This window comes from Gigantopelta aegis, chromosome 14 (assembly GCF_016097555.1).
Source record: "Gigantopelta aegis isolate Gae_Host chromosome 14, Gae_host_genome, whole genome shotgun sequence".
In the NCBI taxonomy this organism is placed as follows: Eukaryota; Metazoa; Mollusca; class Gastropoda; order Neomphalida; family Peltospiridae; genus Gigantopelta; species Gigantopelta aegis.
Window position 1 is genome coordinate 54,887,786 of NC_054712.1, and position 27,975 is coordinate 54,915,760.

Here is a 27,975-nt window from a genome sequence, read left to right on the forward strand (position 1 = left end):
AACAGCATTTATCACCTTGACTTTGGTGTGATGTAAAGCTCTGGTGGCATACATATATATCCTGCTAGTGAGTTTTAAATGTTTCAAGTCAAATCTAGCTACTCAATTCACTGTGATCAGAACCCAATACATATAGTATATGTATAGTAAATGTTTGTGTTCAAACCGGCCTTGGTGGCATCGTGGTTAGGCCATCGGTCTACAGGCTAGTAGGTACTGGGTTCAGATCCCAGTCGAGGCATGGGATTTTTAATCCAGATACCGACTCCAAACCCTAAGTGAGTGCTCCGCAAGGCTCAATGGATAGGTGTAAACCACTTGCACCGACCAGTGATCCATAACTGGTTCAACAAAGGCCATGGTTTGTGCTATCCTGCCTGTGGGAAGCGCAAATAAAAGATCCCTTGCTGCCTGTCATAAAAGAGTAGCCTATGTGGCAACAGCAGGTTCCCTCTAAATGTTAGATATATCTATTATCTAATTTGTTTGAGGTACTACATAAATGCTAGGTTTCAGTATATTACATTAAGATTCGTCACACAGATTTCAGAGATCGTTACGTAATTCTAAAATATTAAATAGCAGTTACTAATTATAAAGTTTCAAACTGATTAGCAGTATAGCAACTGTTGTAATTTATAAAAAATTCCCTGACATGATGCTTATTTACATTTTATGTCCTCGGATAAATGTAATACCAGACACTGATGAATTCATTCCTTCCTAAAACTATGACTGGATATTGGTTATCGTTATTTTTTTCACTTCTGATGCATGAAAACAGATCTCCTCTAGCATGTTTATATGGTATTAATATGGTAATATCTTAAATGGCTCCCCATAGTCAAAATTAAAAGAAGAATTAAGCTCTTTTTATTCCACGTTGAGGTCTGTAAAAATGCCCTTTAACTAAACCACATTTTAAAATTGAATAATGAAAACATGTATGCATAATTATGTACCTTTTTAATGAGGTTAAGATAGTGCAAGGTATTATGTACATAGCCTTAAAAACTGATTTAAATAACACGAGTGCACTATTTGTAATAATAATTATTATATTTCAGGGTAGATGTATTCCTATGGAATCTTCTAGTCAGTTAATAAAAAGTTGCACTTACATTCCCCATTACATGCACAACCACATATATTACCCCCAACTCCAAACTTCTTGCAACCTTCTAACAAATATATAATGTAGATATTCTGAAAGAAATGGCTCACCATGTGTAGTATTAAATCATAAATATCCAGAATTAATATATATATATATATATATATATATACACACGGAGTGCATATATAATATACAGGCACAACATTATAACTTCCAAGTAGACTATAGGCTATAGCCTATCATGTACAGATAATTCTGCTATGGATATAAAATCAATACAAATAAAATAATAACAAACCATTAAACAGTCAGTACTCCTTGATGCTTACAGCCATGCCCTGTCATAATTAACAGATCCAATCAGAAGATGACACAAAGGGAATGTTGTGATAACAAAATGAACTGGAATGGGCTTTACAAGCAACACTAATTAAGCCAAATGTTCCAATGATTGATTTTTGCGTGTTTAGGTTGAACATGAGCCTTAAATATTAGTATCATGTGAGTTTTTTGTGAAACATATTATAAATAGAATATGTGTGGAAATATCAAATTATTGGCAATAATGTGAACATAAGAACATCATGATGACACCAGACGTGCATCCTGTCTTGTGGGGAAAAGACGCCATTACGTGACAATTTTTATATATTTAGCACAGATTGTGCACTCATGAAAAAAATATTATTAGATTTTGGTGTTTAATGGTTCTTCCTTATTTTATTAATTATCGTACTGAGACAATAATTGAAAAAATATATTAAAATACGAAAACAAAGGCAATGTGTTTGTAGCTTTTCTTCACAAAAGCGTGGAATGGTCGGTCATAGTAAACAAACATTTCTTCGTATCCAATTGCTACATTTTGCAAACTGGGCGTTATTATTTTCGCATTTTATAGAGTAATCACTCCCGAAACGCATGGCGTGATTTTTAAGCTCGTAAGTAGTACACATTAAATAATATTTAGAGTCAAATACAGGTACTCACCTTCAAAGGACACACTTCTTTCACTTTACGCGGGGTTAAACCTCTTTTTGATTGGCCAATTGCTCCACACAAATTGACTTCCTTTGCATTTTGTAAACCTTATTTTCATTGCTTGAGTTTATAAACATCAACATGAGAACGTGATATACCTATTGGAAGTTTGTCTCTTTCGTGATTGTTTCGTTATTTCTTTTACGTCATGTAGACCTAGGATTAATTTGATGTTAGTACGGTTGTATACGCAGCATATAATAATTCCGTTTTCAGTCGTTTTACTGTGATTTATAACATTTTGGCCTTAGTAAAGTGTTGAAATGGTGTTCACATGTCATCATGGTGTTTTGCCCTTGAAATTCCAATTTTTGTCAAGATCTAGCATAGGCACCAGCCATTGCCTGTATTCTGCTTTGTAGCATGAACATTTACATGTTATTGTTGGAACACCATAGTAACTGTAAAAGGGCATAACAATTTAAGCGAAAATTACTAAGCATAAAGTTAACTAATTTATAATGCATGTGCAGCAGTCATCTGTCATCTGACCAGGCATTGATTAAAAAAAAAAAATTGTTTAACATCACCACTAGAGCACATTGATTTATTAATCATCAGCTATTGGATGTCAAACATTTGGTATTTTGACATATAGACTTAGAGAAGAAACCCAATACTTTTTTCATTAGTAACAAGGGATCTGTTATATACATCATCCCATAAACAGAACAGCACATACCACAGCCTTTTATATAGCAATCATGGTGCACTGGCTGGCATGAGAAATAGCCCAATGGGTCCACTGACAGGAATCAATTCCAGACAGACCTTGCATCAGGTGAAGCTTTACTACTAGGCTACTAATGCATATAGCAAGGCAAACAATGATGGTTGACACAATGGACAAGTGTTGTTAGCTAGTAAATTATTTCTTGGATGATTTATATCTCATTACATGTGCATACTACAGGGTATTATGACCATCTTAAAATGGAAATAAACTAATTAGTATATTGTTGGCCTTAATCTAGAATTGAAAAAGTAGGAAAAGTGAATCCTCCCCTTTCTAGAAGAAGTTTGATAAAAATAGGCAAAGCGAACATTTTTTGGTACATTTTGTAACATTTCGCCATATTCCGCGTTCATGTGGAAAAATTCTGAATTATACATATTGTTCTAATCATAATATTTCAATATAAAATACTACTTCCTGTAATAACATTTAAACAAAACAATTGTATTTTTCATTAAAAATGTTGATAATGTGTCGTTATGTTAAAATGAAAGTAATAATTAGTATTTTCTGGCATTACTGGAATTAATGTGGCCGAGGACTAACAACGCTTAATTGGTCACTGCACATGGCGTGAGATGCGTCGATGTACATTTAGGCACTAAAGTAAAAACACAGACCGACATGTGGCGACTAGGTGCCAAGTGAGCTATGACAAGTCTGGGTCTTGACGTCTGTTGTTTGATTTCATTTTTGAAATTGGATTAGGTCCAAAATATCCCGACGACTTCGACTTCTCACTACTGCGAATAACTTGATGACTTGAGCCAACTTTTGGTGAAGAACGCGTTCATTTCACCGGCAAGATTAGGACCTGATATTGTGGCAGGGAATTCTTTGTCTGAACATTAAATATTACATACTGATACAAATTAATTTCCATTGCTGATAACAGTAAAAGTTCAAATTAAATTTATATAATCTAGTGGTGTATTTAATGTTGAATGATTAAAATGCACAGTTTAAATGAAATATGTTTAGAAATAATATATTTTAAGTCACTGGTGAACAGTATCCATTGAATTTGCAAGCAAACCACTTATTATATATGATGTTTGATATCATGATATTAATATGTTGTATAAAATCAGAAGTAATTTTTTAAGAATTTTTCATGAAGTGCAGAAACTTAATCATATTTTGTAAAATTTTAATATGTTGGGAACATGACAGGTAAATCAAACATTAATTGTTTATATAATATTTTTGTCACTTCATCACACTGACACCTTAAAAATTTTATATTTATTTATTTAAACGCTTTTGATTGCCTTGTGCTATATTACAATTTGTAATGGACTAAAAGGTAAATAAAACTGTATACTTGAGTATTCACAGGTCTAAAAGGCTATTAATTGTTTTAATTAATTATATCATAATAATACATAGAGATTGTTATTTTTATAAGTTCATTGTTTATAGCTGACATATTTTTCTATTTTACACATTTTTGTTTTAATAACAGCTCTTTAAAACATATTTATAATTCCCCTACTGGTACAACATGAGGAGACTAGGTTTCATCTCCATCCTTCTGTCTGTCTGTCTGTCTGTCCATCTGTCCATCTGTGTCCCACATATACTTTTCCGGATGTTTTTTTCACAATGACTCTAGATATTGAGCTAAAATTTTGTACATGTAGCTTTATCATGCACTGTTACAGATCGAATGATGCATTTAATTTTCTTATTGAATATTATTAATGGTTTTAAGAAAGTATAAAAGTGATTTTGTCTTTTATCTTTTTCAGACTGAGTGAGTGAAATTGTAGACTTTGAGAACCTCAGTTTTGTCACTGATTAATCAATGGAGTGACACACATCATAAAAAAATAGATTGAATTTTGGACAGCACAATGAATCAACTTTGCCAGGTACCCCGAAGGAGTTGGCAGTGTCTTAACCCAGTTGTGTTTAGAAGTGCCACAGAGCAGGCTACTTGTGGTGACAGCATGGCACATTCTGCTTGTAGAAGATGTTGTATTCTTCGAAATTTGTCATCTGCTTCACACCCTCCCTGTGCCTTTTCTGGACACCAACGTAACTTAAAGGTGAGCAGAAGTCTACATGTTTGGGGGTTTTTCATCACTTTCATGAGCTACAACAGTAATCAAGTCTTTAAAATCAATAGAGCTGCACTCCTTTACATCTGAGGTGCACAATCACACTTTTGCGCCCAAGCTATTTTTACTGTCCACGTAAAAATATGGTAATAGCGTGCTTCCCACTGGTTGTTTGAAAAGAAGATGTTTTAACCACAGCCAGTCTCAGTGTATGATACATCCTTGACTAATTGATATTATTCAGGGCTCACACTGGAACAAATTTTGGTTAGGCCAATTTTCAAATATGTAGAGAATTTCCATGATATTTTTTTTTTAATGTGGTTAGTTTAAGGAATATTTTATTACCCAAAACATAAATATTGTAGCCACTTTGGGAAAGTACAGGGTGAGCTGTAATTATTTATACTATAGATTGGGATCATTTACATCTATGTTCTACAGGTGTTTTAAAGATCCCAGTAAAACAGTTACAAACCCTCCCACCTACAACATAGTGGAATAAATGAATGAATGAATGTTTAACAACAGCCTAGCACAAAAAAACACATCAGCTACAAAAAATATATTTGCTTATAGAACTTTATTTGAAATTTTCTAAGAGAGAATGAAAATGTATTGTATTCGATATTCTCATTGCTCAAGAAAACCCACAAGAATGTTGCCAGCCCTGCATAACAATGCGGATTGTTACAGCACACATTGGGGACGTCATGGGGGATGCACAGCCTTGTGTACAGATTTATAAATGTTAACTCATTGCAGATATATTTGTGTATATAATGTTATAATTATTCAAGAAAAGTGTTGCCGTAAATTACATAGGCCCCTTCCCAAAAGAAAGTGGCCCTGAAAATTCCCAATTTCTATTCTAAAAACTCACAGCACAAAAGATCTTAATGTCTGTTCCATTAAATTAATTTAACAGTGGTGTACTACATCATTCAGTGACGTAAAAAAAAATCCCAATCCCAATCCCATCAGATTGAGGATCCTGGTGAAAAATCTTTGATAAATCCCTGAGGAACCTGGGTTTTCTGTCTCGACCAAGAAACGAAATAACTATGTTAGGCACTGAACAAGTATATTTTAAAATGCACTGAGGGGTAGTTAAAAATATCCTTCACTTTTAAACAATTAATAAATAGTATGTCAAATTCAGAAAAGTTTGTGTGATGTTTCATTGCAGTATTCTTACAAAACATTCTAACTGAATTATCACATTATAATATCTTTTGGTGACTTACCGGGGTCTGTATGTAGTTAATAAATCCTGATCACAGAGCTCAAACCTAACGATATCAGTGATGGCAATAGCTGTAGGTGCATTATGAATTGTTGTAAGTCAGTCACTTGACCGATAGCAATATTTTACTGCTGGATAAAAATTATTGCCATAGGCTGAGTGGATAATTAAATTTTTTAAAGTTATGTTTATTTGTTGCAAAAATTACTGGTTAAAATTGCCATAGGCGAGCTCGAAATTTCCTTAGGTTAACATTCTGCCAATAGCAAAAGCATAATTTAAAAAAAAAGTTTTATCATCTGTATTTAATAATAAAGACATCGTATTAGGACCGAATTTATGAAGCCTGTTTTTCTTAAACGCAGGTGTTTAAGCATAGTAAATGTATGTACATAGTTACATACATGTAAGTAAAAAACAGGCTTTGTAAATTCGGTCCATAATATACAATATATCGCTTTGTGGATCCTTTAAACCAGGTTTTTCCTTTTTCACAGATCTTTTCATTGCCGAAGACGAACAATCTTGTCCGGGAATTCAGAGCATTTTCAACTCTCTTGAGGAGATCGGGATTCCGCAGCCAAGACGACCTGGCTAAACTCTTTGGTTTTCGTAAGTTTATTGTCACACTAATGCCACTAGAATTTAGCCTGGTGGCAGAACACACATCTACGGTTTTCCCAATTGTAGGGTTTCACAAATCCAATAGCCCTCGCTCCCAGCTAGTGAATTTCTGGTCTGGGCTAGTGGAACTTATCAGCTGTAATTACTATAATACACCGGGCACTAGCCAAAACTTCTGTGAGGACTAGGAACTTTGGCAAACATTTTTCAAACACTGTGATTGGTGTATCAAAGGCCATGGTATGTGCTGTCCTGTATCAGAAAGTTCATATAAAAGATCCTAAATAGCAGCTAATGAAAAACATGTAGTGAGTTTTCTCTGAAGACTACGAGACATAATTATCAAATGTTTGACATCCAATAATAGCCAATAATTAATTAATTAAATTGCTTTAGTGGTGTAATTAAAAACTTTTTTTTTATCTGAGATATAAGAGATCAAAGGAATGATCCTGCTCAATGAATTTAAAGAAGAATGTGTTTATTTCCATGACTAACATGTGAATTAGAATTATTCACTTGTTATAAACATCTTGTATACCTGTATAAAATCAGGTTAGCTATAATTACTTGCTACATACCAAGGGATCCATTTCAATTTACAGTTATACTATAGTTAAATTGTTAATCATCAGGATAAACGCATCATGAAGATAATTTTGATTAGTAATTACTTTATGTACTATGATTGCATTTGATCAAATTATCCTCCTGGTGCATTTGCCCCTTATTGACTTTATTCTTTTCATTTCAACTTATTTTCATGATTATATCCAATTAAGATTCAAGCATGCTGTCCTGGGCACACACCTCAGCTATCTGGGCTGTCTGTCCAGGACAGTGGGTTAGTTGTGTTAGTTGTTAGTAGTTAGTGAGAGAGAAAAGGGTGTAGTGGTCTTACACATACCCATTGAGTCATTAAAACTCGCTCTGGGTGGGAACCGGTACTGGGCTGCAAAATCAGTACCTACCAGCCTTTTGTCTGATGACTTAACCACGACACCAAAGAGGCCAGTGATTGACTTTAAATAACTGCTAAGTCATCGTATTTATTTATTTATTCATGTATTAGTTTAATAATCTGTTTCCCAAGGGAATGTACTCCATCGATATGTACACGAATGTAGGTCAGTAGGCCATGGAGTGATAGTTTTCAGCTGTGCATTGTGTATAATATGTATTTGACTTCTTGTAATAGATGTTACGAGAAGCAGTTCTTTAGTTGCTTGTACAAGTACAGGTGGATATAATAGACCTGACTGGAACTTACTAGAGCAGAACAGTTTAATTTACCATGAAAACTACTGCTTCTTTATTTAAATGCACCTGTTCACGTTTAAGAGCTTTTACTGAAAGGCATTATCCATATTACCATTTTAACACATTTTAAGGTGGTTTGTCAGTTTGTCTGTCTGTATCTGTAAACACTGAACATGCTTAAATTCAAATGTAAAACAACCACATCTATTTTGTGTAAAGAAAGAAAGAAATGTTTTATTTAACGACACACTCAACACATTTTATTTATGGTTATATGGCGTCAGACATATGGTTAAGGACCACACAGATATTGAGAGAGGAAACCTGCTGTTGCCACTTCATGGGCTACTCTTTTCGATTAGCAGCAAGGGATCTTTTATATGCACCATCCCACAGATAGGATAACACATACCACAGCCTTTGATATACCAGTCGTGGTACACTGGCTGGAGCTAGAAATAACCCAGACCAACCGCGCATCAGGCAAGCACTTTACCATATATGCTTTACACTGCTTTACACGCTGTATGAACAATGCAGCACATTAGTGAGAAGCCGTTTATACAAAAGTGTGAAAAGCAATTCTACAGGTTATGTTCACATTCTACAGTCCAGCTTTTTCTGAAAGTAGTGCAAAATTGAGGGTCATGGATTTTTAAAGTCATACAGTATCATTTAATTTTTTTTGTTGTTAAAATTATTTACTTGGATCAAAGAAATTATAAAAATTAAATAATTCAGGTTTTATTTATTTTGTTTTAGGTCAGGTGCGATTATTTAGCACCAGTGATTGTCGCTATAACAATGAAGAAGACAAGAGCCAGGAGGACAAAGAAAAGGAGCCTGGTACAGTGTTCATTTTATTGTCAGATTTAGAGTTGAGGTTTATATTACTGAAGTGGGCGGGGGGGGGGGGGGGGGGGGGGTATTTAATCTTAAATCCTTTATTTTAAACTAAACCTGTGAGAAAGGTTCTCCTTTATTTTTTAAAATTTATTTTTCTTTCTTGGCTCTCTTTCTCTCCAATGCATTGCAATAATAAGGTTGATTTATTAAAATTTCATCATTGATTAAAATCATGTTATTAGTCCCCTACCGGTCCAACTGGAAAGGACTATAGGTTTCATCTCCGTCCTTCTGTCCGTCTGTTTATCCATCCGTCTGTCCCACATATTATTCTGGATGGTTTTGTTTTTAGAAAGCCTTGAGATATTGACCTGAAATTTTATGTATAGTTTTATCATGTACTGTTACAGATCAGGTTTGACTTCCATAGCAATTTACCCATTTTGACAGAGTTATGGCCCTTGACTTTATGAGATACGAAAAATTGTTGTGTTTGATACGGGACATGTATTGCTTAGGTATTGAAATTTGTAAAATCTGTTAACTGAAGACATAATTGCATATTTATTAGCATCAGCAACACTGTTTATTGTAATTATTTCTAAATTTCCTAGGTCTTCAAGCACTCTTAAGTTAACTCTTTCACCACAACAAAAATATTCAGCACTTTAGGTGTAACATAGTTACATACTGATTTAAAATGATGATAAATTATAAATATTTTGTGTGTCTCCTATTTCAGTGAATCCAAGATCAATATTTTTTGGGTTGCTGTTTATGATTGTGTGTGGATACCTGCTGTATGCAGATGCCCCTCTGAAAACAGATGATCAGTCCGGGCTCTACAGATTCATATCCTGGAATGAATTCTATTATGAATTACTGGCCAAAGGGGAGGTAACTAGCTTTATTCTTTAAACATGGTTAAAGGGAGATAATAATATAAAATTAACAGGTGTGGATGTACTATCTACCAGCCTCAGTTGCACAGTAGTTATGCCATAGGACTACACACTGGTAGGTACAGGGTTCGCAGCCCGGTACCAGCTCCAACCCAGAGTGAGTTCTTAAGGGCTCAGTGGGTAGGTGTAAGACCACTACATCCTCTTCTCTCTCACTAACCACTAATCAACGAAAAACTAACTCACTGTCCTGGACAGACAGCCCAGATAGCTGAGGTGTGTGCCCAGGACAGCGTACTTGAACCTTAATTGGATATAAGCATGAAAATAAATTGAAATGAAAATGAAATGTACTATTACATAGGTATTTATATTTTGTAATCAGGTGTACATTTTGTAATTAATTATATATTCTTGTTATAATTCAATAAATATGGGTATCATCCATCACTGATCTACCATACTTTTTAATAATACAAAAAGTATATATGTCACTGTTTGATATTGGTTTTTTGATACGTGAATTTATTAGTACTTACTGGTCTGTCTGTCTGTCTGTCTGTCTGTCTGTCTTTCCCACATACAGTTTTTGGCCCTTTTTTTTTTGCAATGGTACAAGCTATTGAGCTGAAATTTTGTGTATAGCTTTATCATGTAGCCTAACAGATCAAGTTCAACTTTAATGGGGATTTGCCAATTTTGGACAGAGTTATAGCCCTTGTTTCCTGTATTTTAATATATTTTAGTTTTCATGTAGGTTGATCAAATTACAGTCCGTCCTGAAATAGAAATGGCCATAATTCATCTTCACGAGGATGCTGTTATTAGAGGAAAGAGGGTAAGCTGTTTTTTGTCTTCACCATATTAATTCTCTAGCAGAATCATTACTGTTGATCTTTGGTAGGCTAAATCAAAGGCTGTGGTATGTGCTATCCTGTCTGTAGCACGGTGCATATAAAAGATATCTTGCTACTACTGGAAAAATATAGCAAGTTTCCTCGCTAAGACTATATGTAAAAATTACGAAATGTTTGACATCTAATAGCCGATGATTAATAAATCAATGTACTTTAGTGGTGTCGTTAAACAAAACAAACTTTAACTTTTATTTACCACCCAATTTCCAATGTATTTTTTATGCTGGAGTGTCGTTAAACATTCAGTAATTCAGTAATTCATTCTTAACTCTTACTATTGGTATTATTTTTCAGTGCAACTTTAAACATTCATAATATTAACATAGCCATTTTAAAATTTGCCTTTTTAAAAAAAAACCCACAAAAATAATGGATTTAAATATTTTTTAGTGTTCCTGGTTTTAATTGTTGTTTTTATGTTTAGTTTTCTCTTGAAGATGTTAACATTTTATTGATGAAACATTGAGAATTTTCCATTCTAGTTTTAAACTGATATTTTATTACTTAGAATTGAAAGTAAATTTGTTTTCCTTTTTTTTTTTTCTCCCCCATTTGACGCACATGTAGCTGGGTAGTTTTACCGTCTCCACTCTGTGTCAGTCGTAAAACTTGGTTTGTGACTTTAAAGTCTAAATTATGATTCAGAAACAAAACTATTACCTGATTTTTTATTTAAAGAGCCTGTACGTATGTGACAGAATCATTTAAAAAAAAATTCATTTCAGGCTGAATTTTCCTACTACACGATGAAAATTCCTGATCCTTATCGTTTTGAGGAAAAGCTTCGAAAAGCTGAAGCAGATCTCCATATAAAACCTGAGGATGGAGTCCCTCTCATATACCACAGACAAAAGTATTCTAATTTTACCATTATACATTTATCTTGTGCCTGTATTAAATTGAAGGGGTGGGATGTAGCTGAGTGATACGGTGCTAGTATAATATGCGGTCAGTGTAGGATCGATCCCTTGTGGTGGACGTGTTGGGCAATTTTTCATTCCAGCCAGTGCACCTCGACTGGTATATTGGAGGCCATGGAATATGCTGTTCTGTCAGTGGGATGGTGCATATTAAAGATCCCTAGCTACAAATGGAAAAATGTAGTGGGTTTCCTCTCTAATACTATGTGTCAGAATTAGCAAATGTCCAGGGTATGCAAAATTATATCTTGACATGGATAACAGAAATTCCTATTGAATAGTCTATTCATAGACTATTAACAGTTTATTTTTTTAATGGCCATTATTTTAACATTAACTGGTCCTTAGACGAATTCTTAATGTTTGTAGTTTATCATATGATCTAATGATCTACTTGCTAAATAAATTAACTGGACTGAAATTATGTAATCTGTTAATAAAATTTAGAAAATAGGTAAAAGCATTGTGAATTCAGCACAAAGTCATATTATATGCTACTCTGGATCCTAGTAATATTAAGAAAGAAAAAATCAGTTGTTAAAAAATAATGATTTTTTTTTTTTTTTTTTTTTTTTTTTTTTTTCAGCAACTGGGGTGGTGTCATAGCTTTGGCCCTTTTTGGACTTGCTATCTATTTCCTGATCAAGAGTGCCCCTAAAGGATCGCTTGGAGTTTCTTCAGACATGTTTGTAAGTTACCGTATTAAATATCGACTATTAGTTCTCATATCAGTGCTAAGTTAGAGGTTAATATTAAAACACAAACAACCTTCAATCACACATTTAAAAAAAAAAAAAGCCATTGGATTTTTTGCATTATTTTGCATGAGATATAAAAAATAACCTACTATATAATCACATAGACTACACTTTTTGTGATAGCACATACCTAATAATTATGCTTTATGTAGGTGTGTATCTGATAAACCACTAGATGTTTGTCAGCCAAAACGTAGATGGGTTTTTTTGTATCGAGTACAAAAATGTTTTGTTTTTGTCTTGCCTCAACAATTGGAAAGTTAAACCCCGTTATTATCTTTTATTTTTAACAATACATTAAATTTTGCAATTTAGCAAAATTTCTCAGTGAAAATTGGGTCATAGTTGCACATCAGAGCATTTTAAAACAATAAATAATTGATTAACTTCCATTTTGACGTAACTTTGTTCAGGCGAGTGAAAGGAAGGCGAAGTTTGTCCGTGTGGACATCATGTCCCTACAAGGCAAGGGAATCAGCTTTAAGGAGGTGGCTGGACTCAAGGAGGCAAAGATAGAGATCATGGAGTTTGTCGACTATCTCAAGACTCCTCAGAGGTTTCAGGTGAATCATCAGCATCATTTGTCCATAACCAACCTCGGTGGCATCGTGGTTAGGCCATCGGTCTACAGGCTGGTAGGTACTGGGTTCGGATCCCAGTCGAGGCATGGGATTTTTAATCCAGATACCGACTCCAAACCCTGAGTAAGTGCTCCGCAAGGCTCAATGGGTAGGTGTAAACCACTTGCACCGACCAGTGATCAACTGGTTCAACAAAGGCCATGGTTTGTGCTATCCTGCCTGTGGGAAGCGCAAATAAAAGATCCCTTGCTGCTAATTGGAAAGAGTAGCCCATGAAGTGGCGACAGCGGGTTTCCTCTCAAAATCTGTGTGGTCCATAACCATATGTCTGATGCCACATAACCCTAAATAAAATGTGTTGAGTGCGTCATTAAATAAAACATTTCTTTCTTTTATTTGTCCATCAGTTGTCCATTGGTTGTCCATATGAGGGGCAGGATCTAACTCTGTCAATACCTATTTGTAATTAACGTTCATGTGCACCATTCTGGGAACAGCTTATTAAAATAAGGCCAGTTATGGCAAATAAAGCTAAATAAACTTTATTCTGTAGTACATGTATATAGTAAGCAATTCCTAAATACTTACATCTGTTAAGTACTGTATCCTAATCTACATTTTTTCCCCCCCAGAAACTAACTTCGTTATTATCTTTTCCAGTGTTTGTTCCAGGCACTAATGGATGACTTTTGTGGGTTTTCTTTTTTCAGGAACTTGGTGCAAAAATTCCTCATGGTGCACTGTTGCTAGGTCCACCAGGGTGTGGCAAGACTCTGCTTGCCAGGGCTGTTGCTACGGAGGCTCGTGTTCCCTTTTTAGCCATGGCCGGGTCAGAGTTTGTTGAAATGCTTGGAGGTAAACTATTTATTGTTGACTAAAGCATACATGTGTAGTCGGCATCTAGTCTTAATACAACTAATGGGGCAGTATGAATATATTAATGACACAGCAATATAGGGTCGTCTCCAACTAGGCATTAAAGGCAATTTTTGTATTTTTCCAAGAGGGAGACTACCCTTACCCCTCTTGAAAATGGGATTCTGTTTGTGTTGTGTTGAAGATTAAAATAGCTTCTAATGATTAGTTTATGCATATTATATAATAATGTTTTTGCTGGAAAATTGTTGTTTTAGAGTTGCATTTGAATTTTGATAAATGGTCGAACAGCTCCACTGAAAAATGCAAAAGAATATGAAAAATTACTTGATAGAATAAGGCAAAATTATTGATATCATTTGATAGAATAAGACAAATTATATTGTTTGATAGAATAAGATAAATTATTCATATTATTATGACAGAATGAGATTAATTATTGATATTATTGGATTGAATGAAATACATTTTTAATATTTGATAGATTAAAATAAACTGTTGATACTATTTAATAACATAATATAAATTATTGATATTTATTTGAAAGAATAAAATAAATCATTGATAATAATTGATAAAATAAGATAAATTATTGATATTATTTAAAAGAATAAGATAAATCATTATTTTGTTTCTTCATTAGGCCTGGGAGCAGCAAGAGTGCGAGATTTGTTCAAGGAGGCTAAGAAAAGAGCTCCCTGCATTGTTTATGTTGATGAGATTGATGCCATTGGTCGAAGGAGAAGTGGAGGGTTAGTGAATCATTAACATACATGTTTTGGTTATGACAAAACAAAATTCTGTCTTAAACACATTATTTTCTAGGAGAAGACTCAACATAAAATTGAGGGCATAATTTAAAACCAAGGGGTGTGGAGGGTTCAGATTGAAAAGCTGAAATTAATAGAAAAATCACATCTTCATGTCTAATGTAAGACTTGAATACAATTGAAATACAGAGGCGAAAGAGTGTTGTGGTTGAAAATAGTCAACCATGAATCTTGGATCAGTAAATGTTTTAGAAAGACTTGAGTTGTGGAGGCTGTGTAGGTTGGAGGGGTCTATAAGCTGCATCTCTGTCCTTCTGTCTGTCCGTCCATCTGTCCGTCCATCTGTCCCACATATAGTTTTCCAAACTTTTTTTCACAATGCCTCAAGATACTGAGCTGACATTTTGTTTATAGCCATATCATCTTCTGTTACAGAACAGGTTTGGCTTTCATGGTGATTTACCCATTGTTTTCCCCATTTTTCACAGAGTTATGGCCCTAAAATTGAAATAGCCCTTATTGGAAATGAAAACATTTGTAATGTCATCTCATGATATTTGACTCCAACTTTCATGGTGATTTACCCATTGTTTTCCCCATTTTTCACAGAGTTATGGCCCTAAAATTGAAATAGCCCTTATTGGAAATGAAAACATTTGTAATGTCATCTCATGATATTTGACTCCAACTTTCATGGTGATTTACCCATTGTTTTCCCCATTTTTCACAGAGTTATGGCCCTAAAATTGAAATAGCCCTTATTGGAAATGAAAACATTTGTAATGTCATCTCATGATATTTGACTCCAACTTGTGAAAAAGAAATTCTGTCTGGTTTTGAACTTTAGCTTATTACAAAGATAACCTTTAAATTTCAAGTTTTATATTCTCTAGCTTTGTTACTTATCATAGTCATTACCTGTCTTCATAGTTTTTAGTTTTTTGTGATACTGAATTTTACTATAAATTTTAATTTACCCATCTGTGCTATTTGTATTTATTTTGCAGTTCTTTACACTGTGTTTTCATTTAAATATTGGAATTTTTATATAGATGTTGATCATCACTTCATTTTTGCATCATTTACCTTAGTTGGACACCCAATAGCTGATGTATTTTTCATGCTGGGGTGTTAAACATTCATTCATTGAGTTGTTATTTCTCCAGTGGTGCAGGATCCAATGCTGAGGAGGAACATACCCTGAACCAGCTGCTGGTGGAAATGGATGGCATGGGAACGATGGACGGAGTCATCATGTTGGCATCCACCAATCGGGCAGACGTCTTGGATAAGGTTATAGTTTGTTTTGTTTAACAACACCACTAGAGCATATGGATTTATTAATCATCGGCTATCGGATGTCAAACATTTTGTAATTTTGACATATAGTCAGAGAGGAAACCGGCTGTATTTTTCCATTAGTTAAAGTTTGTTTTGTTTAACCTTTAGACTACTGGATTAATTTTTAACAAAAACCACGTTGAGTGGGTACAAGTTTGTAATTTTTACTCACATATATTCACTTAAATGTTTTATAAATACATGAAATAAAGTTCATATATGAATCGGTAAGTATTATTTTCGTGTTTTTTTTTGTAATTTTTATTATTTTTATATCAGCTAACTGTGATTAAAATTAGGCAAAAAATCGAAAAAGTTGTGTTTACTTACGGGCATTTGTGGCCAGCTGTCCAGTATTTATGTCCATTATTCCCGATAACTGGGTTTTTTTTGACCAGAATTTTTTTTTAAACCCGAACTACGATTCATATTGCAATATTTGGTAATTTTCATTGTTGTTAAAACGATCAAATTTATTATCAAATTAGCTTTTTGAACTCAAAATTTCAAGGTATTTTCAATTGAAAAAATCAAAACAAAAGCCACCATTTTGAAAAAGAATCATTTTTCTTTTATTATATTTCCGTTTCCGGTGAGTGTCGTGTGCAAAACGACAGGAAATATGAATTGGGGAATGCACTGTATACAGTGTACAGTATGTCGACTGACATGACGTCGGGCGAGATATCTCGCCTGCAGTACTCGGAAGGTTAACGACACCATTAGAGCACATGGATTTATTAATCATCGGCTATTGGATGTCAAACATTTGGTAATTTTGACATAATTTTAGAGAGGAAACCTGCTACATTTTTTAATTAGTAGCAAGGGATCTTTTATATGCACCATCCCACAGACAGGATAGCACATGCCTTTGTTATATCAGTCGTGGTGCACTAGCTGGAATGAGAAATAACCCAATGGGCCCACAGATGGGGATTGATCCCAAACTGACCACGCATCAAGTGAGTGCTTTACCACTGGGTTACGTCCTGCCCCACATCTTGGATAAGGTCAGAACAATAAAAACACAAGTTAATTGTCTTTGGGAATATTTTCTGTTTGTAATTCATCAAATTTGTAATACTCCATGGACCTGTTTTGTAATTACCGATCTTTAAATATTTTACCACTGTTGTTTGTAGTCATAAGGTATAGATGTTATTATTTGACTATGTTTCACTATTGTATACATATTATGTATGTGTTCATATTAGAAATAATTGTATTATGTAGCCATGATTATCAGGCCTGAACTTTATTTTATGTATAATGTAAAAAAACACCTAAATATATCTTTGTAAAATAAGGTATACATTTTAAATTCTATTTTATTATTTAAATAACAGCACAAATGTAACAGAGATAATGACATTATTAATGACATTATTTGTTAGGACTTCACATCCATTTATAGATGAGGAAATATTTAAATAAAACAAACATTATTATTCCGACATAAATCTGTATTATAGGCTCTTTGTTGAGTGCGTCATTAAATAAAACATTTCCTTCCTTGTAGGCTCTTCTTCGTCCTGGTCGATTTGACCGTCACATCATGATTGACTTGCCGACACTGATCGAGCGGCGTGAAACATTTGAGATGTACCTCAAGAAGCTTAAGTTGGAGAAGGATCCGTGGGTGTACGTACCGAAGTTAGCTCAGCTCACGCCAGGAATGAGTGGTAAGTGTAGCATGTACTGGCATTGGCGTACGAGTCGAGTTTGAGAGAGTCAGTAGCATACACTGCCCCCCCCCCCCTTCCCTTCCCCCCACCTCCCAGTGCTGGAGGAAATCTTCGTATTTGGGCATGAAGGATGGAAGATGTTCCCTGTAAAAAGAGCTAGAATGAAAATGTTTCAACATATTTCCATCAAGCTGTTCACAATATTAGTAGTAATGCATGTAAAAAGTGGAATCCTATATAGCTGTTTGATTGTAATGCGAATATGTAGGAAGGAAGGAAGGAAATGTTTTATTTAACAACACACTCAACACATTTTATTTATGGTTATATGGCATGAGACATGGTTACGGACCACACAGATATTGAGAGAGGAAACCCGCTTTCGCCACTTCATGAGCTACTCTTTTCGATTAGCAGCAAGGGATCTTTTATATGCACCATTCCCAGACAGGGTAGTACATACCACGACCTTTGTAACACCAATTGTGGAGCACTGTCTGGAACGAGAAATAGCCCAATGGGTTCACCGACTGATCGATCTTAAACCGACCATGCATCAAACAACTGCTTTGCCACTGGGCTCTGTCCTGCTCCTTGCAAATATGAATAAATGTAGTTATCAAGATTTGGGCATTAGTGTTTGTAGTTATCAAGATTTGGGCATTAGTGTTTGTAGTTGTCAAGATTTGGGCATTAGTGTTTGTAGTTATCAAGATTTGGGCATTAGTGTTTGTAGTTATAAAAATTTGGGCATTAGTGTTTGTAGTTATCAAGATTTGGGCATTAGTGTTTGTAGTTATCAAGATTTGGGCATTAGTGTTTGTAGTTATCAAGTTTTGGGCATTAGTGTTTAAATCAGGCAAAATTTCCCCATCCCACCCCTGACAAAATGTGTAGTTGCAGGTGACAATACTTCTAAATGTAGTTATCAAGATTTGGGCATTAGTGTTTAAATCAGGCAAAATTTCCCCATCCCACCCCTGACAAAATGTGTAGTTGCAGGTGACAATACTTCTAAATGTAGTTATCAAGATTTGGGCATTAGTGTTTAAATCAGGCAAAATTTCCCCATCCCACCCCTGACAAAATGTGTAGTTGCAGGTGACAATACTTCTAAATGTTTGGTCTGTTCACATGATTGTTACCTAGGTAACTGATTGTTCAGTTACATGAAGTACCTTTGAATAACCAGTGAGTTATGTAACCCTAACACACTTGTACTACATTTGACATTACTGTTATAAATGTTCTAAGATTCAGTTTAAATTAGCTAATAATATGCAGTAAACAAATTGAGTACATGAACAGTGAGAATGCATGTTTATGCGTTGTAAACAAAATGACATTGTAATAAATAATAAATTTTAAAATCATTGACCCCAGTTACATACCTTTTCTATTTTGCATGAAATGTATTTCAAGTTTTACCTTTTCTGATAACCCAATAGCCGAGGTGGTAAAGCCCTCGCTCAATGTGCGGTCGGTCTGGGATCAATCCCCATTTGTGGGCCCATTGGGTTATTTCTCGTTCCAGCCAGTGCACTACGACTGGTATATCAAAGGCCTGTCTGTGGGATGATGCATATAAAAGATCCCTTGCTGCTAATCAAAAAGAGTAGCCCATGAAGTGGCGACAGCGGGTTTCCTCTCTCAATATCTGTGAGGTCCTTAACCATATGTCTGACGCCATATAACAGTAAATAAAATGTGTTGAGTGCATTGTTCAATAAAACATTTCTTTCTTTTTTCCGAATAGCCGATGTGTATTTTTGTGCTGGGGTGTTGTTGAACATTCATTCATTCATTCATTCATTCATTCATTCATGCATGCATTCATTCATTCATTCATTCATTCATTCATTCATTCATTCATTCATTTATTAATTCATGCATTTATGCATTCATTTATTCACAATGCAAGTTTCAGAGATCGCTACACAATTTTAAAACATTAAACAGTAGTTGCTAATCAGTTTTCAAATGACTAGAAATATTGCTGATCAAGATTTTTAAAACAAAATATTCCCTGATATTGCATTGTCTGTTTTGAACAAAATCTCATAATCACAAGTAAATGGAGGACACTGTATTGAGCTCTATATCAACAGGTGCTGACATTGCCAACATATGTAATGAAGCTGCCATTCATGCTGCTCGATTTCAGAAGAAATTTATCACTGGAGCTGACTTCGACTACGCGGTAGAGAGAGTTGTCGCAGGTATATCACTGAAATCTAGTGCTTCTGCTCCTTCCATAACTCTTAACTAATCATCCTTCAGGCCAAACAAAATATGTTGCTGGTCCATGTTATTCATCTTTGACAGAGCTATGGCCTTTAATATAAAAGATTTTGGGGATTGTTAGAGAACATGTATTGTTTCAGCAGCACTTTAAAAATGCTTGTTAGTCTGTAATATATTTATCTTTTAATTTAAATGTAATTTTTAATTTCACATTTTAGAATATTTTGTCCGAAACTGAATTTTCAAGCAAAGAAAAGAAAGGGGAATTTTTTTTTAGTGACATTTTACAATTTTGTTTTTAATCTACATATATTCAAGATGTCACATGTTATTGCTGAATTATTTTCAGGTGTGGAGAAGAAGACGCGACTGTTGTCACCTGCCGAAAAGAAGATTGTTGCGTACCACGAGTCGGGACATGCGTTGGTTGGCTGGTTGTTGAAGTACACAGACGCCTTGCTCAGGGTTTGTGTTCTTGTGTAAACCAGTAATGTCAGGATTGTCAATGATCAGCTTTTCATTTGATTTCAGCTTTTCTGGGGGGTATGAAATGATTTTCATGAAGTAGATTGGATTTGATCTGAAATGCTAAAACATGACCTTTATTTAGGTATGGTAAAAAGGTTTTAGCTTTTTAAAGATCATTTCAGCTAGTATTTTAATATAAGGGTTGTGTTTGATCAGCTTTTTGTCCAATTTCAGCTTTTTTGGGGGGTATAAAATTATTTTCATAAAGTAGATTACGTTTGATCTGAAAAGCTCATAAATGACTTATTTATGTATGGTAAAGAGGTTTCAGCTTTTTAAAGATCATTTCAGCTTGTATTTTAATATAAGGGTTGTGTTTGATCAGCTTTTTGTCCAATTTCAGCTTTTTTGGGGGGTATAAAATGATTTTCATAAAGTAGATTACGTTTGATCTGAAAAGCTCATAAATGACTTATTTATGTATGGTAAAGAGGTTTCAGCTTTTTAAAGATCATTTCAGCTTGTATTTTAATATAAGGGTTGTGTTTGATCAGCTTTTTGTCCAATTTCAGCTTTTTTTGGGGGTAGTAAATGATTTTCATAAAGTAGATTACGTTTGATCTGAAAAGCTCATAAATGACTTATTTATGTATGGTAAAGAGGTTTCAGCTTTTTAAAGATCATTTCAGCTTGTATTTTAATATAAGGGTTGTGTTTGATCAGCTTTTTGTCCAATTTCAGCTTTTTTGGGGGGTATAAAATTATTTTCATAAAGTAGATTACGTTTGATCTGAAAAGCTCATAAATGACTTATTTATGTATGGTAAAGAGGTTTCAGCTTTTTAAAGATCATTTCAGCTTGTATTTTAATATAAGGGTTGTGTTTGATCAGCTTTTTGTCCAATTTCAGCTTTTTTGGGGGGTATAAAATTATTTTCATAAAGTAGATTACGTTTGATCTGAAAAGCTCATAAATGACTTATTTATGTATGGTAAAGAGGTTTCAGCTTTTTAAAGATCATTTCAGCTTGTATTTTAATATAAGGGTTGTGTTTGATCAGCTTTTTGTCCAATTTCAGCTTTGGGGGGGGGTATAAAATTATTTTCATAAAGTAGATTAGCTTTTTTGGGGGGTATAAAATTATTTTCATAAAGTAGATTACGTTTGATCTGAAAAGCTCATAAATGACTTATTTATGTATGGTGAAGAGGTTTCAGCTTTTTAAAGATCATTTCAGCTTGTATTTTAATATAAGGGTTGTGTTTGATCAGCTTTTTGTCCAATTTCAGCTTTTTTGGGGGGTATAAAATGATTTTCATAAAGTAGATTACGTTTAATCTGAAAAGCTCATAAATGACTTATTTATGTATGGTAAAGAGGTTTCAGCTTTTTAAAGATCATTTCAGCCTGGTTTTTAAAGGAACAGATCCTAGTTTCAAAAACACTTTGAATGTATGGAAACTGATAAATCTAAACAATAAAATCTAAGTAAAGTATGATTTCAGTCATCAAAAATGGCTATAATAGTAAAAAAAATATGCCTTAGTGTATAAAAACTAGGGTATGTCCCTTTAAAAAGTTTTTAATTAGTTATCGCATCCCTGCAGTATGTTTGTTGAAGACTGGATATCACTGTGTCACCAATGAGTTTTTCCCTTCTGTCCCCCCCACCCCCCCCCCCCCCCCCCCCACCCCACCCAAATATTGGATTGAGAAATCATGTGACTACTGTCTTAAACAATAAAAAATATATAATCCAGTCCTTTCTTTTTTTCACACAATAATCGTGGGTGGTTACATATTCAGTAACGGGCATCCATGACACATCTGAGATTATAGCCTTGTAATTAGCTGTTAGGATGTTTAAACTGGTTCATGGGATATTGGGTATTAACGGATAAGGTTTACAATGCTTATGGGTTAAAAATCTTAACCTGCAATAAACTGCTCTCCTGAAATTATGTAGAAGAGCAGTTACTCTCCATGTGATTGTGAGTTAATAAAGTAATGAGGCAAGCAGATTTTCATCTCTGCTAAAATCCTTTTGTGCAAGCAAAAGCTATTGGACAATAAGGACTGGACTTGTTTTTAATGTGCACATAAAGAATAGGTATTAAAGGTAAAATTAACCATTTTTGGGTCCGTCATTGTGGACATAGAATAGGTATTAAAGGTAAAATTAACCATTTGTAAGTCTGTCCTTGTGGACACAACACAACAGGTTTATGGTCCTAATAATTCAAACCTCTCTTAAGTTCATATGTTTCTAATCAATTACATCACTGAAAGTTTATTGGTTGGTTCAAAATGATTATAGCTGTTTATGCTAAAACTGCAAGCAATTTCTAACCCTATTTAGCTGTATTTACATAAAATAATATATACATACTGATCTATAAACAATGATAAAACCAAAAGGTTCCTGCAAAAAACAATGATAAAACCAAAAGGTTCCTGTGAAATAAATGTTCTGAAGAGATATCTGGTATGATTTAATTTATCAACTGGAGATAAAATGATTCTATGTATTTCCCTTTTTTCTAGGAACTGACAATTCCATATATACAGTAATATTTTATGTATTACACATGTATGTAACTAATGATTGTGTGATCTTTACAGATCTCCATTGTACCACGGACAAACAGTGCACTCGGGTTTTCCCAGTACATGCCTTCGGACCAGAAATTGTACTCAACCGAAGAGGTGAGTGGGTTTCTTGGTACGATAATTAATGTTTATTACATACTCATTGAAGCCTCACAATAAGACAGCCTAGGATAATTGAAAAATGTATCCACTGATTTTGGCAGACATATTTTTCTTTCTTCAAGGTAACCAGTAGATCACCAGAATCAGTCGCCTGTATTGTAAATTGCCGGTGGTTTAGGTATAATATTAGATGTACTTACGGTTAAGTTCTCGAGTTATTCTGTACTGCTTCACTGTTCAGTCACTAGAGAGCGGGTTTTCGGACTCCCGAACTGTCTGCTGAGTCCCGGCACCCACGTGACGTTCCTCGTCCAACCGATGGGCTCCTTCTTCCCGCCAAAGCTCTATATGGTCATATACCAGTAGATCTTCTGTCTCCAGGGGTGTTGCGGTGGACCATTCACACAGTCTCCATCCGGTCGTCGACTGGTCACGAGTCACCACACCTGAAACTAGTGAATTCTACCCAAAATTTATATTATTAATACAGTGATATCCTACTAAACACTCAATAAACTGAAATTCCCCCAAATCCGGGTATTTTTCATGGTTGTTTTAAATATCAGTACAGAACAGAACCTCTCTAAACCAGATACCCCTTAAAACCAGACTTTTTACATGATCTAATGGGTGTCCAGTTTAGAGGGGTTAGGCATGCATTTTTAATTCTGATTTTTAAATTATTGAAAATAATGTTTTTAAAAATATATATTAAAAAGTCAGTCCTTAATATAAAAAAAAAAGTCATTCATCTGAATATTTTTTCGAGATGTATCTTTTTTTTGGCATGGAGGGAAGTGGGAATAGGGGCCTCTGGGTAAGACCTAGCTTAGATAGTTACAAATTAATTTAGCAAGATTCTATGCTCCTATGAATCACAGATTTTAGTTCGGAAGTGTAATATTTTGAGACAAGCCCAACATATTTATATTACATCATTTTATGATTCTGACAAAATCAAAAACAACAAAAAAGTAATAATCATAAAAAATCCCCAAATTGAAGGATTGTTAGATATACCTGGATCCCCAAATTGAATTATTGTTAGTTATATCTGGATCCCCACTTCAATGCTTGTTAGTTATATCTGTATCCCCAAATCCCCAATTTCAATGATTTTTAGTTATACCTGGATCCCCAAATTAAATGCTTGTTAGTTATACTTGGATCATAACAACTGATGTTGTTTTTTGACAGCTCTTTGAGAGAATGTGTATGGCGCTCGGTGGCCGGGTAGCAGAGGCTGTCGTGTTCAACAAAGTCACCACAGGTAAGAAACTTTCTTTCAAGTCATATCTCGTTAGTGAAGGTGGAACAAAATACAGACTTATTGTCTCACATTCTTAATATGTGAAACTAAATGATTGCCGTCTCGTTCTCGTTTTAACCAGTGCATCACAACTGGTATGTGCTTTCCTGTCTGTGGGAAAGTGCATAAAAATTATCCCTTGCTTCTAATGGAAAAATCTAGCATGTTTCCTCTGATGACTGTGTGTCAGAATTACGAAATGTTTAACATCCACTAGCCGATGATTAATTAATTAATGTGCTCTAGTGGTGTTGCTAAACAAAACAACCTTTAACTTTTAACTTTATTTCATACAGCAGTCTCTTTGTGTCTGTGTGTGTCTGTCTGTGTGTGTGTGTGTGTGTCTGTCTGTTTCTCTGTCTATCTAGGGGTGAGACATAGCCCAGTGGTAAAGTGCTCATTTTATGTGGTCGGTTTAGGATCGATCCCTGTCAGTGGGCCCATTGGGCTATTTTTCGCTTCAGTCAGTGCACCACAACTGGTACATAAAGACTGTGGTATGTGCTATCATGTCTATGGGATAGTGCATATAAAAGATCCCCTGCTGCTAATCGAAAAAGAGTAGTCCATGAAGTGGTGACAGTGGGTTTCCTCTTTCAATATCTGTGTGGTCCTTAATCATATGTTCATATAACCCTACATAAAATGTGTTGAGTGCGTTCCTTCCTTCCTCTGCCTATCTATCTGTCTGTGTCTGTCTGTCCTGTCTGCTTGTTTGTAGTCTGTCTCTTTGCTTCTTTCTCTGAAAGACACATGTTACAGCTACGATTTAAAATCTAGCCACTCACTGTAGTTGCATCTGGTTGCAGGTGCTCAAGACGACCTTGAGAAGGTCACCAAGATGGCGCTGGATCAGGTGCGATCGTACGGGATGAACGAGAAGGTTGGACACTTATCGTTTCCAGCCAGATCGTCGGAAACTCTCGGCACTAAACCATACAGCAAGGTTTTAGCTGCTACCATTGATGAGGTAATACACTTGACGAGATGTGGTTTGTTCGACAAGAGTTTGGAAATTGTAGCATTTTTCAGATAATTACATCATGTTTCATGGGTGACATCATGGTGTAAAAGACTTGTGCTTGCCAGATTGCTTGGATATAATTTGTGTATTTAAAGAAAAACTACTTGACCAATTCCAACAAAATTTTGGCACATGGAGAAAGAAAGTTGTGAATTTGGTCATTCTGACCACACAGGCACTGGAAGGGCAGAGCCCAGAATGATAGAATGAAACCATTTTTTATAAATCTTCTCTATTTCCAGAAATGCTTTGATGGAACAGTCTTCATATATGAAGAGATCAAAGATGTTTTTTTCTAATTTATTAAAGTTGGGTCCCCTGTTTGTCTCCACAGAGTACATAGTTATGTAGAAAAATGTATTCAAATTGTTATTATAAATATTGTTTCTTACAGGAGGCAAGGCGATTGGTGGGCAAAGCTTATAGGTGCACAGAAAAGATTCTAAAAGACAACAAAGATAAGTTAGATAAAGTGAGTTGACTTATTACCTGTAGTCCATCCCATGGGGATGCCTTTTTTCATTGTATGTAATTTGCTACAAGGTTTTTTTTATTTCGGAGTCAAATGTTTTCTAAATTGGACACAAAAACAGTAATTTTTTGTTATTTCTAAAACACTTTTACTTTTCTTCTTACGTCATCAAAACTGAAATTATTTACAAAAAAACTTTTTTTTTGGAGGATGGGATGGACTATATAATATAACATTTTGCACAGTAATTTGCCTTTGGTTGTTAGATTTACAAATCCTTTTTTAACTTTGGGTATTGATACTGAAGATAATACTTTAACATCTAGATTAAAGGGAATTTTTAAATTCATTAAAATTGTTTGAAAGTTAGTAGGTCTTTATCAATTTCACATATTCCTATTAGTCTGTTTGTCAGGGCACTAATCTTGAAATCTATTACCTCTAAAACAGACACCAACAGTTTAGTCGTATGTAATAAAATTTCCGATATTATTTCTCTGTTTTGGCACCATCTTGAATATTTTAAAAATGTTCAAGTGTACCAAGTTTGCATACTTACAAAAATGTAAATGCCACAAAAACAATTGTTGGTATCTAACTGCAAGGTTTAGCCTGAATGAGGTTTTGGCAAATGGACCATATGCTTAATACTGTATACTGTGACATTTCTGTAGGTCTGGTTTTTACCTTGAAACTGACAGTCATTATTGAAATAGCTTAATTTTTTTTATTTCTTTTTACCTTCAAGGTAATTTGGGGCGAGACGTAGCCCAGTGGTAAAGCGCTCGCTTGATGCGCAGTCCTTTTGGGATCGATCCCCGTCAGTCGGCCCATTGGGCTATTTTTCGCTTCATCTAGTGCACCACGACTGGTACATCAAAGGCCGTGGTATGTGCTATCCTGTCTATGGGATGGTGCATATAAACGATCCCTTGCTGCTGATCGAAAAGAGTAGCCCATGAAGTGGCGACAGGTTTCCTCTCTCAATATCTATGTGATCCTTAACCATATGTCCGACATATAACCATAAATAAAATGTGTTGAGTGCGTCATTAAATAAACCATTTCCTTTCCTTTCAAGGTAATTTGAAAGACATTTTAACTACTTAAGCTTATTTAAGTTTCCTTCCAGCTTACATTACTGTTGTTTGTCGGCCATTTTGACTCTTCTTGGTTTTATTTTCCTTCCAGCTTGCGTTATCACTGCTCAGTAATGAAGTCCTAACGTACGACGATGTACAGAAGCTGATCGGTCCACCACCACATGGAAAGAAGAAAACAATGGAGCCACATGGATGGGAGGGAATTATGCCATCCACCAATGATAAATCATGACACTGTTGGCTAAGAAGATGTGCAGTAAAGAGAATGCTATCTAAATAATGTCTGATGATTGGTTGCAATGAAACCAGTGACTTTTTGAAAAAAATGTGAATTAAGTTTACCCTTCAGTGTATTGGTTATTGTCTACTTTCAATAAACTGTTTAGGTTTTGTTTTTTATTTTGCTTAACAAGTTGTATTCTGCAACATTTTAATATCTACTAATGCAATACAGTAGTTTACAATAACTGTCGAACCAATTTGGTTTTTGGAAAATCATGTTGCCATTTTATGTGCATGTTGTAATTTGAAAAACATTAAACAAATGAAGAGGTGTTCCTGGACTAAATTATTGTGGGTTCGTTAAAAATAAGAAGTAAATATAATGTGGTGTTTTGTATTACATGCTACTGTAAATAAATAACTGTGTCAAACTATAAATGGAGTTTTTGTGCATTCCATATTGTTTTGGCATGAACATCATCATTTATCACATGTATTCTATTTGTTGTGTTTGAGATTTCAGCTTAGGAATTGCAACCCAATCGATAATCAGTATGATGAAACAAATAAATAAATTAATTTCACAAAAAAACCTCTAGACTAAACAAAGAGAGAAAAACAGATGGCTTAGATTAAAACTGGAGAAACGAAAGGAAGAAAGAAAGAAAGAAATGTTTTATTTAACGACGCACTCAACACATTTTATTTACGGTTATATGGCGTCAGACATATGG

General features: G+C 34.6%; 1 protein-coding gene across 3 annotated transcripts; it reads left to right on the forward strand.

Moving 5' to 3' along the window:
* Positions 1–1,927: 1,927 nt before the first annotated feature.
* Positions 1,928–27,679, forward strand: LOC121388475 (paraplegin-like). Of its 3 annotated transcripts, none has more exons than XM_041519825.1 (20): positions 1,928–2,058; positions 4,646–4,945; positions 6,701–6,815; positions 8,850–8,933; positions 9,676–9,830; positions 10,593–10,673; positions 11,478–11,605; positions 12,259–12,361; positions 12,844–12,993; positions 13,722–13,866; positions 14,531–14,639; positions 15,824–15,950; positions 17,521–17,683; positions 19,795–19,905; positions 20,280–20,395; positions 23,022–23,105; positions 24,309–24,381; positions 25,230–25,390; positions 25,839–25,916; positions 27,108–27,679. In XM_041519825.1, exons 2-20 carry the CDS (start codon positions 4,751–4,753, stop codon positions 27,249–27,251), a joined length of 2,322 nt encoding a protein of 773 aa, XP_041375759.1. In that variant the 5' UTR covers positions 1,928–2,058; positions 4,646–4,750; the 3' UTR covers positions 27,252–27,679. The 3 variants fall into 3 exon arrangements, with proteins under 3 accessions (XP_041375759.1, XP_041375757.1, XP_041375758.1); XM_041519823.1 differs by lacking the exon at positions 1,928–2,058 and adding an exon at positions 2,228–2,330; XM_041519824.1 differs by lacking the exon at positions 1,928–2,058 and adding an exon at positions 2,799–2,939.
* The last annotated feature ends 296 nt before the right edge of the window (positions 27,680–27,975 follow it).